The sequence below is a fragment of the Xyrauchen texanus genome, chromosome 29 (assembly GCF_025860055.1).
Source record: "Xyrauchen texanus isolate HMW12.3.18 chromosome 29, RBS_HiC_50CHRs, whole genome shotgun sequence".
Lineage (NCBI taxonomy): Eukaryota > Metazoa > Chordata > Actinopteri > Cypriniformes > Catostomidae > Xyrauchen > Xyrauchen texanus.
Window position 1 is genome coordinate 15,101,217 of NC_068304.1, and position 19,246 is coordinate 15,120,462.

General features: G+C 38.5%; 1 protein-coding gene across 1 annotated transcript; it reads left to right on the forward strand.

Annotated features, from left to right (window-relative positions):
• The first annotated feature begins 305 nt into the window (after positions 1–305).
• On the forward strand, positions 306–8,644 carry LOC127623421 (coactosin-like protein). The gene is made up of 4 exons (XM_052097883.1): positions 306–602; positions 951–1,033; positions 5,788–5,945; positions 6,142–8,644. The coding sequence occupies exons 1-4, from the start codon at positions 526–528 to the stop codon at positions 6,250–6,252; spliced, it is 429 nt and encodes a 142-aa protein (XP_051953843.1). The 5' UTR covers positions 306–525; the 3' UTR covers positions 6,253–8,644.
• The last annotated feature ends 10,602 nt before the right edge of the window (positions 8,645–19,246 follow it).

The window sequence follows — 19,246 nt, forward strand, 5'->3', positions numbered from 1 at the left end:
TTTGTACAAATCGCTGCACAATCATTCAATCCCGAATTCCACAGATTCAAATCAAATGGCATTTGTTTGTGGTTAGTAAAATACATTCACAAAATGTATCTAGTACATGCATAATTGTGTGTGCATTCATTAATAATAATGAGATGAATATCATTCCATAGTGCTCGTGCTAAGCAGCGAGATCCACAAGATGGCAGAGTAACTCATACAAACTGTTAGAAGACATCAAACCTTTAATTTAGCACAATACCCAGGTTGGCCGTTAGGAGGAAGTGCTATTGCCTTATTCATTGGAACAGTTACCTGACAGACTATCGTTACTAACGCCCATTAAATGACAATAGGAAATTAATCGAGTCGTGAAATCACTTGCTACTCCGCACTACTGAGAGAAGACATCTCCCTGCCTCACCAGCCTGTTTTCATCTCCTCAGTCACACTTTGGGATTTAAACTACGTCTGCGTCTCGCTCCTGCTGGCTTTGTTCTGCATTTAGATTTATTGTTTCTCCTTTTCATCGTCGCAATGGCAACGCGAATCGACAAAGATGCTTGCAGAGAAGCATACAATTTGGTCCGAGACGACGGCTCTGATATCTGCTGGTGAGTGAAGCCTGCAGTGGATTGACTTGATTTGACTAGACCAGTTCTCTGTTTCTGCGCTCTGAACTCGTTACATATTAATCAAATTAAATCTCTTTAAGGATACATTAGAACAAGCCTATAAAATGCCGTTTTGATATGAATATGACTGCATGGCTCTATGGCAACACGTAAGGATGATTCTTGAACACATCCCTAGTGCGCAGTCTGCGTAGATGGCATTTTGGGACAAAGATGCGCATATTTGGCACAGACATGCTGTCTAACTAGGGCGCTCGCTATGTTAGCGTAACAGCCATAGTAGCATTTTGGCAACAGTTATAAACTATCCGTTTTGCTGTTTTAAAGGGCATCTTTCAAGTATGACGGATCTACCATTGTACCAGCGGGTCACGGGTCTGACTATGTAGAGTTCAAGAGTCAGTGTACAGGTGAGTCCATTCTCAGCTGTTCACATGCATTGATTATCTTTGAGGAAATTTAATGAATGTATACATGGGTACTTTTTGCTCAGCAGAGACAATCAGTCAATCATGTGTTAAAGTCTACATCACATTGACCAGACAAAGTATTTCATTAGTTAGACAATACCATATTTGGTTTCATACTTGTCCTAGATGAAATGAAAGGATTACAGCCTTGCCAGGTGGTGATAAGTTTAACCTGAGGTATTCAAATTCTTACAAACATATGTAGTGAATTAATTTGTTATTAAGTAAACTTAAGGCATTATCTTTCAACTGATATTTCTTTAAATGTGTCTGTGGTTTTGGGGATATATTGAGCTACATTGTGCAGTAAACAGAATAAAGTGTATTTTATAACAGTAAAGAAGACCTGAGAGTCAGGTTGCCCTGAGAGAATGAAAATGATGTAATTTCTCACCACTCATCCTGTCATCCTAAACAGAGATTTGGGCGTGGTGCTCAGTCTCCAAAGAGTATGATGAGCAGCCGCTGGAAGACAAACTTATGGAAGTGTACGCTGTACTTCCACAGATGAACAATGTTGTCATCCTTTATAAAGCGGCTTAACATATATTAACTATTCCATTGCTGGAGAATACTTTGTAACATCCTTTTGTCGTAAAGCTCTCTTATGATGTTTTTGTAGACTATTTCCTATATGTAAAGAAAATATATGTTAGCTAATGTGACATCTACCAATAAGACTGTTAAATGAATTTAATTCAGCTGAATTGCATTACCTTTATTATGTGTTATGATATACTATAGAAACCCTGGCACAAGTGTAAGATTTTACGCAGTTGACATATGTTCCGAAGACATGCATTCTGAAAAATTTATTTTGCACTGAAATCTGATGCTCACGTCAAACATGTCTGGCAAATGTAACTTGATAAGGCTTTAAGAGTAGTCTAACAGTTTACATGTAGGCCTACTATTTTTATTTTATGTTTGCTGCATCATCATCATAGTCTAGCTAGCATATATTGTAAGTACGCATGTACTGTAATTAGTCAGCACAAATACTCTTACTTATTGGAAGTTTGACCGTACACCCTACGTACAAGAGGAAGCATTCGTGTGGGCAACTAAGGTTCCCACCTTGAAAAAAATGACATAGATTTCAAAGAATTGTAAAAGAGACAGCACACACGTCTTTTTTTACTACCGTCCATGCTTTCCTGCAGGTGACTTGGTATGTTGACACATGGGGTGCTGGGCATTGCTCACTTCCCAAATTCGAGGTTTCAGATCTGTAAAATACAACAGAGGCCCTTCAGATGTCTTTGTAATGTGACTGATTTATCGCCCCCTTTTTAATAAATTTTTTTTTATTTTCTCTGTCATTGTGGAGAAGTGTCACACATACAACTGACAGTATCCCTGACTTATGTTCTGAAACCTTAAACCAAGTAAATCAACAACAAAACACCTGATAATATCTGTGTCAAGAAGTGCCAGGGGAATTCACCTTGGCATTAGTTTTCCAGGAAAGTCCTGCTAAGATCATTTAACTATTGTAAGTCATACACTACATTGTTGCAAGTGAGGATGGAACTAGAGTGTGATGTTTTTTACAGCCAGCCATCCATCCATCTTCAACCGCTTATCCAAAGTCGGGTCGGGCGTCGGGTAGGGTTTTTTGCAGCCATTCTTTTTATTATTCTTTAAAAATGATGTTGCTCCATTAAATGCATATAAATGCAACATTCATTCATTAATATTCAGTATACATCATTATACACTTGTGGACCACAGTGGATGGTTTTCAATGTGGGTCAAAAATGACTCTAAGGACAAAAAGATGGTGCAGTTTCTTAATGCAATAGGAGGGTTAAAACAAATCAATACTGCCTTACAGCAAATGCTTTATCTATATAATATTGATGTATGTGTAGTGTAGGCATAAAGGCCTGGTTGTAACATACCTCTCGAATTAAGAATATCTTTAGTTATAATTGTAAGGGTATTACCAGGTAGGGTTTTCTTAACTTGAGGGGTTCGGTTAGACTGGCAGTAGGCTATTATTAGTATTATTAGGGATAAGCGAAGCATTTTTATTTATTTATTTGCTTGAGTCTCAAGAAAAAAAATGCTTACGTGATTTACAAAACCTGGATATAAGGGTACTAAACAATGTAACGTAATGTACTAGAGGTTCTAACAAACTTTTCTCTACTTTACAAATTTATAGTATTTTTGCATAGATTACATAAAATATGTAAATTTTGTATGTTCTAAATCCACAAGAGGGTGCAACAAATACATAGCACACTAAACAGCACCTTGTTATTATTGCAAAATAAAGAAATAAAAATTATAATTTTGTTAAAGTGCTTTAAAAAAAAAAAAAAAAAAAAACGATTTAACGCACGTACAGATACGCATGTGAGCACTGAAACAGCCAGCTGTAATCAAACAGTGCACAGGTAACAAATTTAGTCAGATCTGGGTAATGGCGTATTTTTAATTTTTTTTTGCATTGGTTGGTGGCTATTAAAATATTGAATTGAGCCGAGATTCCGTCACACTCCTAGCTAATCGTGGCTGCACCCTGCAGTTTGAAAACCACTATGCTGGACATACAACTTTGGCTGTTGCGTTTTAGTTTATTCAGCATCTCATGCAGGAGTGCTGTGTTTGGTAGATGCCATTTAAAGTTTAAAAGATCAACATTTAAAAACGTGTCTTGAAGTGAATTTCTCATTTAAATTTGACCACTTTACAAACGCATGCAACGGGAACATTAATATACATTGCAGAATCGTTGTCATTTAGAAATGAGATTGCGTGGGTGTCTGGATCGAGATCTTTTAATTATTAATTTATCATTAGAAAAGACAGTTAAAAGTTTTAGGGAACTTTTGAGGAGAGCGAGAGGGAGAATGTAACATGTGAGCACTTTAACATTATGAGCTCAAACTAGTCTGTTGTGGCTCTGATATGTGGACCATTTAAATTACATTGTGTTGCACATCAGTTTATTATTGTAGTAATATGGTCCATGCAACAACAAAACGAACCATGACTGGACGTTTACATGTATCAGTCTCCTCACATGCAAGCAGGCGATTTTCTGTACCCTCAAGAAAAAAATCGTCCTAACAGGAACCTATATCAGCCTCTGCGATATATCAGTCGACCACTATTGTTAACTAGAACACCTCCCATCCTCACCCACAGTCTCTCTGCCTTGTTTTTCCACATGCGTTATGAAGTTATAGTAGCTCAGATTCTTAGCCCTGTCATCACTTGCTAGGGCTAGGTGATATGGCCAAAATTGTTATCACGATAATCTTTTTCATATTGTTCGATATCGATATTTATCACGATATACATTTACACATTGCACTTTTTCTTTTTTATTTCAAAGTTGACGGAAGAAATGAAGAAAAAATACATTCTAAACAGTCAAAATAGTCTCCACAAAACTGCACAGGGGTCAAGAGACGGTCAAAAGCAGTGGGGTCTGCGGGATCTTTTACCAATTTTAACATCTTTTACCGTTTATCAATTGAAAATGAATGTTAAAAGATCATCTGTTTGTTCTGAAGCATAGTGGCAGCAGTCCAGTATTTGTTGGAATATTTTTACATTAAAACAAAATATTTTTTATATTTCTTTAGATTCAGATACCCAAGTATGGGGCATAGAAGCTCTTGTGACTGTGGAAGGATGCTGAATGTGGGTTCAGGGGTGTCCCGAGAGAAAATTTAGAAAACGTTTTTAAATTTTTTTTAAAAACATTTGTATATTTTCATTAAAGTGAGAGACTAGGCTACCAACTAATAATTTTAGTTATAACCGCAACCGTTGTCATGAAGTCTTGCGGTGCAGATGGAATCAATCCGGTGTCCGACGTAAGCTAATTGTTAGCAAGGCAGCTAGCATTAGCAAGTTCATCCAGTCTGACCCTACGTTACCACTGGCGCGTTGTGAGCGAAGCTGAGAGCGTTTCCTAGCGCTGTAAGCGCCTTTGAGCAGATTTTGTCCACCCCAGTGGAAACGCAGCCTGAGAAAGCCGAACTGCTTGTGTTTTTCTATATTTGGTAAATATAGAAAATTCCTCAAAAGCTTATCGTAGATTTTCTTTATCGTGATATCGATATTGTTTTATCGCCCAGCCCTATCACTTGCACATTATGTTCTCAGATTGCATTTCGTATTATGACATCTTTCTCTGGAATTGAAAACAATGCAATACTGTAGATTCAAAACATTTCCTACAATAGGGATATTGTTTATTCAAATCAGAGCTCGACCTTGTCATAGTTCAGCTGAGTGTTTAGAGACAAAACAATGGATAACATTGTAATGTTGATATTAAAGACTACATTACAATTGACACCACATTAAAATTAACCTTGTTTACTTTCTTAATGCACATCCCTGGTGTCATTCTGCACATGATTCCACATAAAACAATGTCTTCGGAAACTCAAGTCAAGTGTTGGAACCATAAAACTGTGAAACGACATTCCTTTTTGGCTGATGTCATAAATCTTTCTTAAATCAGGTCCTGCCCTAGATTTTTATTTCCTTGTTAATATCATGTTTCACTTGGAAATAAGGCCGCTTACAGAAGTACAATGGTTTGTGAACTGCATTTTATGTTGATTTATGAAAAAAAAAAACATTATCCAAGAAAATGGCAACCATTCCTCTTTATTTCAAAGCCAGTCCCCTTTTTTCAGGCTTGCTTTTTCTTTAAATCTCAGATGATGCCCGTCTCTTCGGGTTTGTGAGGATCACGACGGGTGATGCCATGAGTAAGCGAGCCAAGTTCACCCTCATCACCTGGATTGGTGAGAATGTCAGTGGACTACAAAGAGCCAAGATCAGCACTGACAAGACACTGGTAAAAGACATTGTTCAGGTGGGTTTTCAGTTTTGCGTTTCCTGATTACACCATGTGTACTGTACGCAAAGTCTCAAACTTACAAAATAAGACATGCCCAGGCACACAGATCATTGTGGTTTTCACTGACACTTTGTTGCATTCATGCACAAAATCTTTCTTTTCCCATCCCTGCGTCCCACATCAGTAGAATAATTCCCTCTTTTCCTTTCAGAACTTTGCCAAGGAGTTCATGATCAGTGATCCTAGGGAGTTGGAGGAAGACTACCTCCGCAATGAGCTGAAGAAAGCTGGTGGGGCCAATTACGATGCCCAGGCTGAATAGAACTTGGAGTGGGGTTTCCATGGGGTTGGAACATCCAAACTGGATGAGAAGGAAGGGGAAAACTCATCTCATACATGCACCCACAAACAAACACATACACGCATTTAGACAAACATACATACCTCATCCCCCTCAGGAACTGTGATTTTGCCAGGTAGGATGTGTTCAAAATCTACAGATTTGTTAGCTTTGGAACAACATTTCTATGAACCAATTCATCTTCAGGGACAGGGGTAGGGGTTAGGCTTAGTGTTGGCATTTAGGGCTTTTAAACCATTTCATCTGTAATTTCCCTCTGATTGTATTGGTAGTTAATGGATAGGTTAAGGTGCAGGTTAGGAATAGGGTTTTTTGGAGGATTATTTTCCTTATACTATCTTGTTCCAGCCAGGACTCAAAATATGTTGATCCAAAATCACATCTTACTTGGCAAAGTCAAGGTGACCATCCCTCTCACCAGTTTGGTCATTGATTATTGATCTACTGTACTGTGCATCATCTCACTGTCATCTCATCTAGTGCTGAGGTTATGGTTTTCTTCAGTGGCATTTTTGTAACTGTAATTAGAGTTTTTTGAGGAAGCTCCCTTGGCTTATGATCAGAGTTGCCATCACTGTGATACGCTTTCATAACATTCTCAATGGAAGCAATGAAGAGCATATGAGTCCAGCATTGTATAGGGGTCTAAATTAATGTTCATCTGCCTGCTGACTCTAATACAGACCACTGTGTTTACTGTCTTAATCTCCCATGGAGAGGAAGACATCATGGAATGTGTGCGTTTGTGTATGTGTGTGTGCGTGATTGTTTGCAGACGCTGCACTGTGACTGGCTAACTTGCATGCAAGGGGGTATAGACTTAAATACTACCCCAAACTACTTTGGCTGTTTCACTCTCCACTTAACCAAGGAGCAGCCATTTCTCTAGTGTAGCTTAAATTTCATTTTGAATTAAAACCCCTAAGAATGTTTTATTATTATTATTATTATAGGCTTTATTTACATTAACTATATGAACTGTGGTTGTTCCTTGGGAATAAAAATGCCTCCAGGTGCCAAGAAAAGCAAGAAGATGAGCACAAAAGCAATCATTTCAGAATAAAATCATTGTTTTTTCAAGATAATTGTCCTTGTGTATTCCCTTTTGCTTTTTACAATATTTTGCATGTTTCTGTGAATGTTTGACTCTATTGGCTGTGAACGATTGGGCCTCTTGTTCCACTTAGGTAATGCAAGCCACTTGGCACGGCACTGCTTTTCTACACAAATACTAACAATTCCAGGGGGCCAGGTTGTCATGGCCACCACTGTGGTCAGACAGGCTCCAAACTGCTCTAAAGCTCGCCATCTCCCTCCCCTTCCCTCTGTTCTAACCCCTATTTTTCTCTGTCCTCAATCTCTCCTACTCTCCCATTCTGCCATTTAGTCCCAACAGATGTAAACCCAAATGCATAATTGCTTAATCCATAATCTATAAGCCAGGCTGCTTTTATGATGCTGAGTTTTGGTGTGAAAGGGAGCCATGAGGAATGTAGACGTAAGAGAGCACTCTGAAAGAAAGCAGAAATTGTGTCCTGTGAAAGATCTGCTTTGTTTAGTGTTTGCATTCTGCTAATAGATTACTCAATTGGGTTGGCAGAGCTTAGTATTGCTATGGCGGAGTTGCAACAGGTGACAGTATGTTGGAAGGTGTGTTGCGCTGCAACCTCATAACCCTATATGAGTGTATTTAGTGGTCATTTTAAAGGCCACCATCACTGTTATTGCTTATTCATAGGGTTAGGGTTTCAAACCCGAACCCTTAACATTAAGTATAACACTTTTACATGTGCTAAGACATGAATAATACCTTGTGTTGTTTGAAGAGGAGAGGCATTCTGTTGCTTTTCTTAGCAGTCAGATTTATGATTTTTGCATGGTGGATTATAAAATGGGCAAAACAATCCCATAAACTTACATTGTAGGAGGGACCCAAGCCATATCTAAGGACCCGAATATCATAGAGACAATTAGGGGTTAGGTGGGGTGGACTCTTTTGTCTTGGGATTGTAATGCCGGGTTCACACATCCTTCGTGAGCGAGGAAAGAGCGGCAGGTTTTTGTTTCAGTGCCCACAATAACAGATGACACCATTTACACTGCAAGCATGAGTTGCGAGTTGACATGTCCCAGAAGTGTCCCAGATGTGGCAGTGAGTAGTTTCAGCATTGAGCCTATTTGTGCCATGTGGCTCACGATGAGCTCTGGCTCTGGGTGCAGTACAACACTAAAAGAATCAGGAGATTATTGAAAAGACAAAAGTATTCAAACCAAACCTGTAGTATACTACAATGTATATGTCTGCATGCAAGTAAACTCAATGAAATAACTAAATAAAGGAAAGAATTTATAAACCGCGTGACCTTTTGTCATTCTGTGTACATTGGTTAATGTTGTGTCTCTGCTGTACACCTATCACATCCAAGTGTATGTGTAAAGAGGAAGTGCACATGGCTGTCCTTGAAACGGCAATAACCTCAGCTTATTATGACCTTATTAATGACGAAATTTGGCTTTTCTATGCTGAGGTGCTGCAGCTTCTCGCAGAAGAGACATGCTGCCAGAGGATGACATAAGTAAAAACCTAGCAACCTCTAAGCAACATGATAAAAAGACAATCAGAACACCTTAGTAACCACATAGCAATGCCTTGGCAACCTACCATTGTGCTAGTAAATTTAGCATAGGCGAAAATGTATATATATAGTTTAGGTGTGTGTTTTTAAATAAGTTTAGTTTAAAAAGCATGCATGGGCAGGACAGGTGTCGCTAAGTTACTGTGGGGCTGCTTTAATGAGATAAATTACACATGAAGGTTAATTAAGTCTCCTGCCACAGAGAAGGACTAGCTTTGTATTGATTCTTGCCATGAAGAATGCCTTGTTTAAGTCAAACTCACACACAGTCATGCAGGATAGTCCTTTTTCTTATTTCCCAGTTTATGAGGCGTGCATGTTCTTAAAACATCTCAACTTCAGCCAAGAGCATTGCTCGCTTGCTTTTCTAGGACCCTCTGTCATACAGACCGTGTTTTGACAGAAAGTGTTTGTGTGCGGACATGTTTCAGTGGATTCCTTGGCATCTTGTTCACAAGGAAGTTACTGCCAGCTATTCCGCTCAGATCTTTCTTGCATTCCCGAGGCCTCCGAGTTCATGCGTAATTAATCATAACCCACGCACATTTCTGAAGTCATGTGATCAGTTTGTGTGTGACTATTATAGAAAGTTAATATATCTGTATGAGCCAACCACGTACATAATAAATTTGTTAGCAACAATTTATCCTATCTTATTTGATTGCCAGTTATGTCAAGTTGAGTGGGAGGAGTCTGCCAAGAACAAACATATTGTGCTGTTAACTTTCTGTGGAAGAAACCAAGTTCTGCTGTTTTAGCCTTATTACAAAGGGTTAGCTCGCTGACTCTTCGGAGATACTGTTCAAGGGAAAGTTCTAAAATGTGTTTACATCCAAACTTCTGTATTTACATCTACAGGTGAAACTCGAAAAATTAGAATATCGTGCAAAAGTTCATTAATTTCAGTAATTCAACTTAAAAGGTGAAACTAATATATTACATAGACTCATTACAAGCAAAGTAAGATATTTCAAGCCTTTATTTGATATAATTTTGATGATTATGGCTTACAGCTTATGAAAACCCCAAATTCAGAATCTCAGAAAATTAGAATATTGTGAAATGGTTCAGTATTGTAGGCTCAAAGTGTCACACTCTAATCAGCTAAACACCTGCAAAGGGTTCCTGAGCCTTTAAATGGTCTCTCAGTCTGGTTCAGTTGAATTCACAATCATGGGGAAGACTGCTGACCTGACAGTTGTGCAGAAAACCATCATTGACACCCTCCACAAGGAGGGAAAGCCTCAAAAGGTAATTGCAAAAGAAGTTGGATGTTCTCAAAGTGCTGTATCAAAGCACATTAATAGAAAGTTAAGTGGAAGGGAAAAGTGTGGAAGAAAAAGGTACACAAGCAGCAGGGATGACCGTAGCCTGGAGAGGATTGTCAGGAAAAGGCCATTCAAATGTGTGGGGGAGCTTTACAAGGAGTGGACTGAGGCTGGAGTTACTGCATCAAGAGCCACCACACACAGACGGGTCCTGGACATGGGCTTCAAATGTCAAACGTCTTACCTGGGCTAAAGAAAAAAAGAACTGGTCTGTTGCTCAGTGGTCCAAAGTCCTCTTTTCTGATGAGAGCAAATTTTGCATTTCATTTGGAAACCAAGGTCCCAGAGTCTGAAGGAAGAATGGAGAGGCACACAATCCAAGATGCTTGAAGTCCAGTGTGAAGTTTCCACAGTCTGTGTTGATTTGGGGAGCCATGTCATCGGCTGGTGTTGGTCCACTGTGCTTTATTAAGTCCAGAGTCAACACAGCCGTCTACCGGGACATTTTAGAGCACTTCATGCTTCCTTCAGCAGACAAGCTTTATGGAGATGCTGACTTCATTTTCCAGCAGGACTTGGCACCTGCCCACACTGCCAAAAGTACCAAAACCTGGTTCAATGACCATGGTATTACTGTGCTTGATTGGCCAGCAAACTCGCCTGACCTGAACCCCATAGAGAATCTATGGGGCATTGCTAAGAGAAAGATGAGAGACATGAGACCAAACAATGCAGAAGAGCTGAAGGCCGCTATTGAAGCATCTTGGTCTTCCATAACACCTCAGCAGTGCCACAGGCTGATAGCATCCATGCCACGCCGCATTGAGGCAGTAATTAATGCAAAAGGGGCCCAAACCAAGTACTGAGTACATATGCATGATTATACTTTTCAGAGGGCCGACATTTCTGTATTTAAAATCCTTTTTTTTTATTGATTTCATGTAATATTCTAATTTTCTGAGATTCTGAATTTGGGGTTTTCATAAGCTGTAAGCCATAATCATCAAAATTATATAAAATAAAAGCTTGAAATATCTTACTTTGCTTGTAATGAGTCTATATAATATATTAGTTTCACCTTTTAAGTTGAATTACTGAAATTAATGAAATTTTGCACGATATTCTAATTTTTCGAATTTCACCTGTACAGTGCTTAATACAGTGCTCATTTTTGATTGAGTCTGGCTTTGGTGGATGGAAGATGATGGGATTGAACTGGGGCGAGAATGGGGGTCTTTTGAGAGTGAGTGAATGGTTCAATTCTCAATGTTCCTCTGTACCATTCACATTCTGGCACAGTGCTGTCATTGTCATGGGCTAACAAGCTGTGCTCCAACTAGCCAAACCTGGCTCATTGGTTCCATCGTCACTAACCTGCCAGCAAAGAGTACGATCCCCATTTTCAGTGGAGTTCCCAACAATTCAGGCAGTGTTCTCTACCAATGTTATCTTATGTTGTTGATCCATATCCATGTGAAAGAAAATACATTTATTTACATTTCTGGAGTTATTTGAAGACCAAATTTAAAAAAAGGCTGACTGGTTGTCAGAAAATAGCCATAAGATTTGACAGATTCAATATAACAACAATATTTTCACACATTTGCAAATACAGAACACTCTTTGTACAAGAGTCCATGCATTCCCAACATTCAGTGACCGTATGTTCATTCGTGGGTTGGATTCAGCCCCCTTTTGAATGATCTAGAGCTATGAGAAGGCTCTATTTGTAATGCTAATTAAGTGATGGTGAGCAACAAAATATAGAAGCTGACAAAACTTCATACTGTAAATGGAGTAAAGCAGGTACCAACTAAATTTTTTGTGCTGAAACACGAAGTATGCACCCTTCCCAGAAAGCCTGTCCTCCTTATTCTAAATCTGAGATGTACTAATATATTCTTCCAAACCAAATGTATGTACCTTTCTGAATTGTAGATCCGTACGAAATTTGCTTTTAATTGGGCTATAACTCTTTTGTATATAGGTCAACAGGCTGGGTAACAAAGGTATTTATGTATTGATCAAGTACACTTATAGGAGCCATGCAATCCAAAATAGAGAAATTTGCAATACTATGAAAGGTCAAGCGTAGTCCCAAACAAATTAGAGTGTTTGATAAAATACATGCTATCCCACTTGCCCTCACATTTTATTAAGACATAATTTATTAGATTTTAGTGCTGCTATCTTACAATATCTATTGGAAATTAAAAGTCAAGTAGTACATTTTATAGCTATATTACTATGAGAACTGGATTGAGTGTGCAAGAGGTCTGCCAGAATACTCTGCTCAGATATTCTCACATAGATGTCTAATGTTACAACCACCAACTGCAAATGCACTCAAGTACTGAATGAGTAAATGAAAACTGATTCTGTTGCATTTAATAATAGATGATCAATGCTCTTTTCTTAAAGGAGAAAAGTTGTAGTTCTCTTAACATTTTCTCACCCTCATGCCGTCTTTCTTTATTCTGTAGAACAAAGCGTTTTAGAAGAATATTTCAGCTCTCAAATCTTTGAAGCTCCAAAATGCTAATAAATTCAGCATTAAATTAATATGTATGACTGCTAACCCGACTCTAACCCCCTTCTGATGCGATCCAATCACTTTTGGGTGAGCACAGACCAAAATGTAACTCCATTTTCACTATAAATCTTGACATCAACAGTCTCCTTGGTGATCATGACTAAGCTTGATTATACCTAGTGCCATCTAGAGCTCTGTGCATGCGTCAAGTACTAGGAAGTGTAACAGAGCTTGAAATCACGCTCAAGCCTAGAGACTGCAATGACAAGATGTACAATTAAAAAGGCGTTACATTTTAAAAACCATCTGGATTGCGTCAAAAAAACTACCCGCAACCATTTGTTACTTTTTTTGCATCTGTTATTTCATACCAATCAAATCAAAGAATTTTGTTTGCTTTTCCTTCACACATAATGAGCGAAGCCAAAATAATTTAATACAGTCCCATTAGAGAAGACATTTTTTGAAAAAAAAATATCACATTACATGTATTACAAGGGCTATTGATTTCTTTTAACAGAGAGCCCTTGAGATTTTAAAACAGATAGGTGTCATGCTTCACACATAAAGCCACTCTGAGAAATGGTTGTGCTCGTGACATTGTTCAAATGTGTGTGTGTGTGTGTGTGTGTGTGTGTGTGTGTGTGCACTATGACATGCAAATTAAAGGGCAGGATATGTTAGAAAAATAAAGATAGCAAAAATTACAACAATCTTTTGTTAGAATATTTGAAATATTACATGTTTAATGGCCTCAGTGGAAACATTAATAAGGTGAAGCGTAAAAAAAATGAACATCAAATAGACAGAACAGTGTATGTGTGTGTGTGTGGATGAGTGCTTGCACTTCTATAGGAGCGTGGGTTGCTAGGTTTTTCACCATTTCCTGTACACGACCATGCTGAAAGACTTTTACCATATAAGGCTGTGGAAAGAAAGTAGCAGTCAAGGGAAGGAGAAAGAAGAAGCAGAGAAAAGAAAGAGAGAAACCTCATGTCTCAACTTGCATACCGGGCCTGCCACAGAAAGTGAATGCACTTTTTTGCATAGTCTCCCCATGTTCGCCCACCCACCAATGAAAGTGAATAGTGACAAAGGCTAGAGTTCTGTCTAACATCTTGTTTTGTTGTAGAATAATGAGAAGATACAGCATGTGTTATTACAGGAAAGCATATATGCTGGCTAGGAAACCAGAACAATAGCTGCACTGTTGCATATTTCACCAGCTCATAGATTGTGCACTGTTACAAGAACAATGTTTTTCTAACCATTTAAAACACAGTGTGTCTACCATATATGTCAAATATAGAAAACTAAACTAGATAGGCTGAAAACAGACTCAAATCAAATATAATTAAAGGTTAGCAAATTTCAACCCCACAATATAAATATTTGGGGCATTTTATGTCACTTTAAGTGTCCTTTTTGCCCCAAGCACTGTTCATTTCTGACGCTGGAGTAAATATGTGTCTTGCTCAGTGATGATCTGGTTGCACGGACTTCTGAGAAGCAAGGAATCCTCTCACAGCAGGAGACAGAAAATAATTTTTAATCACTGGTTCAGCGTTCAAAATGACAGCATTCTGAGCGGATGATTACTGAGCATGCGCAATCAGCTACTACAGCCGTTTATGGTTTTGCCTCACACGATTCTCCCTCCATGTTTCCGTGGAATCGGAGTGAATACTATTCCTTCAGGTCATCTGATTTGCCTATTTCCATTTCCCTTGATTTAGTTTTTTCTATATATATATATATATATATATTTAACACCGAGTCATTGTGATGGGAATGTCCTTAAACGACTTCATTTCAAACTTCTGGTGAAGACTGTTGAACGTCAGCAGGCATCACGCCCAGCTCTCACTTGTATCTCATGCCCTTAAAAGGCGTTTTTCATCGCCTGCTGAGAAAGATCCATAAAGCCCCACAGCAAAGAAAAGGCTTCTGGTTTAAGAAGCTGCATGAGTCTGTCCTCTTCTGGTCAACAAGAGGAACTGCATTACTGATCCCAATAATACTTTTTTATTTTTTAAATGGTGTCTCCCAAAATGTGTGTAGAAAAAAAAGTAATTGTAGTATCTGCCTTTTTCACTCCACAAACAAAGATGTCAACGTGTCTTTCGTAAAACATTTCTTATTATTTATTTCAGATTCGTTAAATTGTTAAACAGATTGTTTTTCTCGCATAATTGTCCTTTAAAAACAGTAGAATTAGCTATAAAATTATATCAGTATATATTAGGTACACCATTGACATATTCGTGTGATAATCTAATCAGCCAATCATGTGGCAACCGTGTAATGTACAGCCATAGCCAAAAGTATTGGCAGTGACATACATCTTGTGTTTCGCAAAGTTTTCTGCTTCAGTTGTTGTGGTGTTGATTCACATTGATTCTAATTTATTGTGCAGATTGATCAAATGCATTTTGAATAATTGAAAAAAAATATATAAAAAAAATAATTGGTGAAAAAAAATTAAAAACCCAAATTTCACTGTTTTTTGGCCCTGGCACAAAATTACCAGCCAACATAATTTCACTAATCATATCAGCAGCACCTGGGAAAGTGTGAACAAGTACAAGTCAGGTGAAATCACTCTATATTTCTGATTGGATTATAAGAGCAGACTGTCTGCTATAAAAGGAGTAAAGAAGTGCTTCCAATCATTGTGTTCTTGTTCGCAATGGTTACCTCTAAAGAAAGACGTGCAGCCATAATCGCTTTGCATCAAAATTGACTCACATGCAAGGAAATTGCTGCAAAGAACCATTAACCGGATCATCAAGATCTTCAAGGAGAGAGGTTCAACTGCAGTGAAGAAGGCTTCAGGACGTCCCAGAGTGTCCTGAGGAGTCAGCTACAGAATTGTGTCACCACCAGTGCAGAGCTTGCTCAATATCAGCAGCAGGTTGGTGTGAGTGCATCTGCAACCACGGTGAGGCAAAGCCATTTGGACAATGGCCTGGTGTCAAGAGGGGCAGCAAATAAGCCACTTCTCTCCAAGAAAAACATCAAGGACAGACTGAAATTCTGCAGGAAGTACAAGGATTGGACAGCAGGATACTGGTGCAAAGTTACTTTCTCTGAAGCCCCCTTCTGACTGTTTGGGACATATGGAAAATCGATAGTCGGGAGAAGAAAATGTGAATGCTACCATGAGTCCTGTGTCGTGCCAACAGTGAAGCATCCTGAGACCATCCATGTGTAGGGTTTCTTTTCATCCAAGGGAGTAGGCTCTCCAATTCTGCCCAAAAACACTGCCATGAATAAAGTATTGTGTCAAAACGTCCTGCAAGAGCAACTTCTCCCAACAATCCAGGAGCAATTTGGTGATGATCCGTGCATTTTCCAGCATGATGGAGCATGTCACAAGGCAAGAGTGATAATGAAGTGGCTCAGAGATCATTACATTGAAATTTTGGATCCGTGGCGAGGCAACTCCCCAGATCTTAATCCCATAGAGAACCAGTGGTCAATCCTCAAAAGGCGAGTGGACAAGCAGAAGCCCACAAATTGTGATCAACTCCGAGCACTAATAAGGCAAAATGGATCGCCATCAGTCAGGATTTGGCCCAGAAGCTGATATCCAGAATGCCAGAGTGAATTGCAGAGGTTATGAAGAACAAGGGTCAACACTGTAAATATTGACTCTTTGCATATTTAATGTTTTTGCCAATAAAAGCCTTTAAAACTCATGAAATGCTTATCATTGTTTTCCAGTATACCACAGAAACATGTGAAAAAATAATCTAGAAATACTGCAGCAGCAAACTTTGCGAAACACAATTTTTTTTTTTTTTTAAATCTCAGTGATTTAGAACGTGGCATGATTGTTGGTGCCAGATGTGCTGGTTTTGAGTATTTCTGTAACTGCTGATCTCCTGGGATTTTCACACACAACAGAGTGTAGAGATATACACTCACCTAAAGGATTATTAGGAACATCATACTAATACAGTGTTTGACCCCCTTTCGCCTTCAGAACTGCCTTAATTCTACGTGGCATTGATTCAACAAGGTGCTGAAAGCATTCTTTAGAAATGTTGGCCCATATTGATAGGATAGCATCTTGCAGTTGATGGAGATTTGTGGGATGCACATCCAGGGCATGAAGCTCCCGTTTCACCACATCCCAAAGATGCTCTATTGGGTTGAGATCTGGTGACTGTGGGGGCCATTTTAGTACAGTGAACTCATTGTCATGTTCAAGAAACCAATTTGAAATGATTCGAGCCTTTGTGACATGATGCATTATCCTGCTGGAAGTAGCCATCAGAGGATGGGCACATGGTGGCCATAAAGGGATGGACATGGTCAGAAACAATGCTCAGGTAGGCCGTGGCATTTAAACGATGCCCAATTGGCACTAAGGGGCCTAAAGTGTGCCAAGAAAACATCCCCCACACCATTACACCACCACCAGCAGCCTGCACAGTGGTAACAAGGCATGATGGATCCATGTTCTCATTCTGTTTACACCAAATTCTGACTCTACCATCTGAATGTCTCAACAGAAATCGAGACTCATCAGACCAGGCAACATTTTTCCAGTCTTCAACTGTCCAATTTTGGTGAGCTCTTGCAAATTGTAGCCTCTTTTTCCTATTTGTAGTGGAGATGAGTGGTACCCAGTGGGGTCTTCTGCTGTTGTAGCCCATCCGCCTCAAGGTTGTGCGTGTTGTGGCTTCACAAATGCTTTGCTGCATACCTCGGTTGTAACGAGTGGTTATTTCAGGCAAAGTTGCTCTTCTGTCAGCTTGAATCAGTCGGCCCATTCTCCTCTGACCTCTAGCATCAACAAGGCATTTTCGCCCACAGGACTGCCGCGATACTGGATGTTTTTCCCTTTTCACACCATTCTTTGTAAACCCTAGAAATGGTTGTAGCGTGAAAATCCCAGTAACTGAGCAGATTGTGAAATACTCAGACCGTCTGGCACCAACAACCATGCCACGCTCAAAATTGCTTAAATCACCTTTCTTTCCCATTCTGACATTCAGTTTGGAGTTCAGGAGATTGTCTTGACCAGGACCACACCCCTAAATGCATTGAAGCAACTGCCATGTGATTGGTTGATTAGATAATTGCATTAATGAGAAATTGAACAGGTGTTCCTAATAATCCTTTAGGTGAGAGTATATACCTGTGTATATATACAGGGTTGGGAAAGTTACTTTTGAAATGTATTCCACTACAGAATACATGCTGTAAAATGTAATCTGTAACATATTCCATTACACTCAAGGTCAGTAATGTAATCTAAATACTTTGGATTACTTCAGTACTGGAAGATTTTTTTTTCACTTGTTTTGAATATTAAAACTCTGCCAGTACAGTAAGACAAAATACACATGTTAAAAATACATTGTCTGAAAAACATAAATATCTTATTCTGTGTTGTTTCTAAAACAAGATCAATCAAGTTGATCTTGTTTAAAATATATTTTATATTTTTACAGGAAAACAATACAAAAATGATCAAGAATAAGATTTTTACCCTAATATCAAAGGTCTTCCTAGAAAAAAGAAATTATGATCCAATGTGAATTTTCTTGATAAAAAAATATGATCTTGTCTGGTAACATGTGCATGTAAAATGGATAGAAATAGCATTTTAGCTTAGCGTAAAGCTGACAATTTACACAAGCTTTATTTCTATTTCTTATTCTCAAAACTTACATCAGATTTCTCTGTCTGCTCGTATGAATGTAACACATTATAAGAAAGTGTTTCACCGCTGTTCAAATGCACTTTGGATCACATCATTTATATGTATAAATGTTTTCCATCTGAAAAGACTAAATATTAAATGAAACAAATGACAATAAAAAATAAGTAATCTCTTCAGTAATCAAAATACTGTTTGAATGTAACTGTATTCTAAATACCAATGATTTAAATTGTAACTGTAGTGGAATACAGTTACTTATATTTTGTAAAATATACCCGAGCGATCAGTGTATTTTTGCCATGATGACGTCAAGGGAAGCTTTTCAGCATAAGTTATTTAATATAATCAGATAGTGAAGCATGTATTTATTTTAGTATAAAGTATTTAATGTGTTTGGGATGACTTAATATCAGCATCATAATTACAAAATATTATTTATGTGTTTATTTATATACCTCTTTGTTATCGTTCTCACCCAGTAATCACTTTGATCTTGCCTAATACTGCATGTCATTTTGGTCATTTATCAGCCAGTGTGGCATACAATAGATGGTCTAGTAAATGTTGTTTTCTAATTAAAAATGTATTAAGTACTACCACGGGTTCTTTCTCATCTTTATGTATTTAAACTATACGTTTTAATGCTTTTTATTTGTTGGATGAAACCACATACTGATAAGTTGTGTAAAGCAGACTTAGGTCATCTTATATAAATGACAAGCCATCCATCCATCCATCCATCCATCGTCAACCGCTTATCCTGTGTACAGGGTCGCGGGGGGCTGGAGCCTATCCCAGCTAACATTGGGCGAAAGGCGGGGGACATGACAAGCCAAAGCAT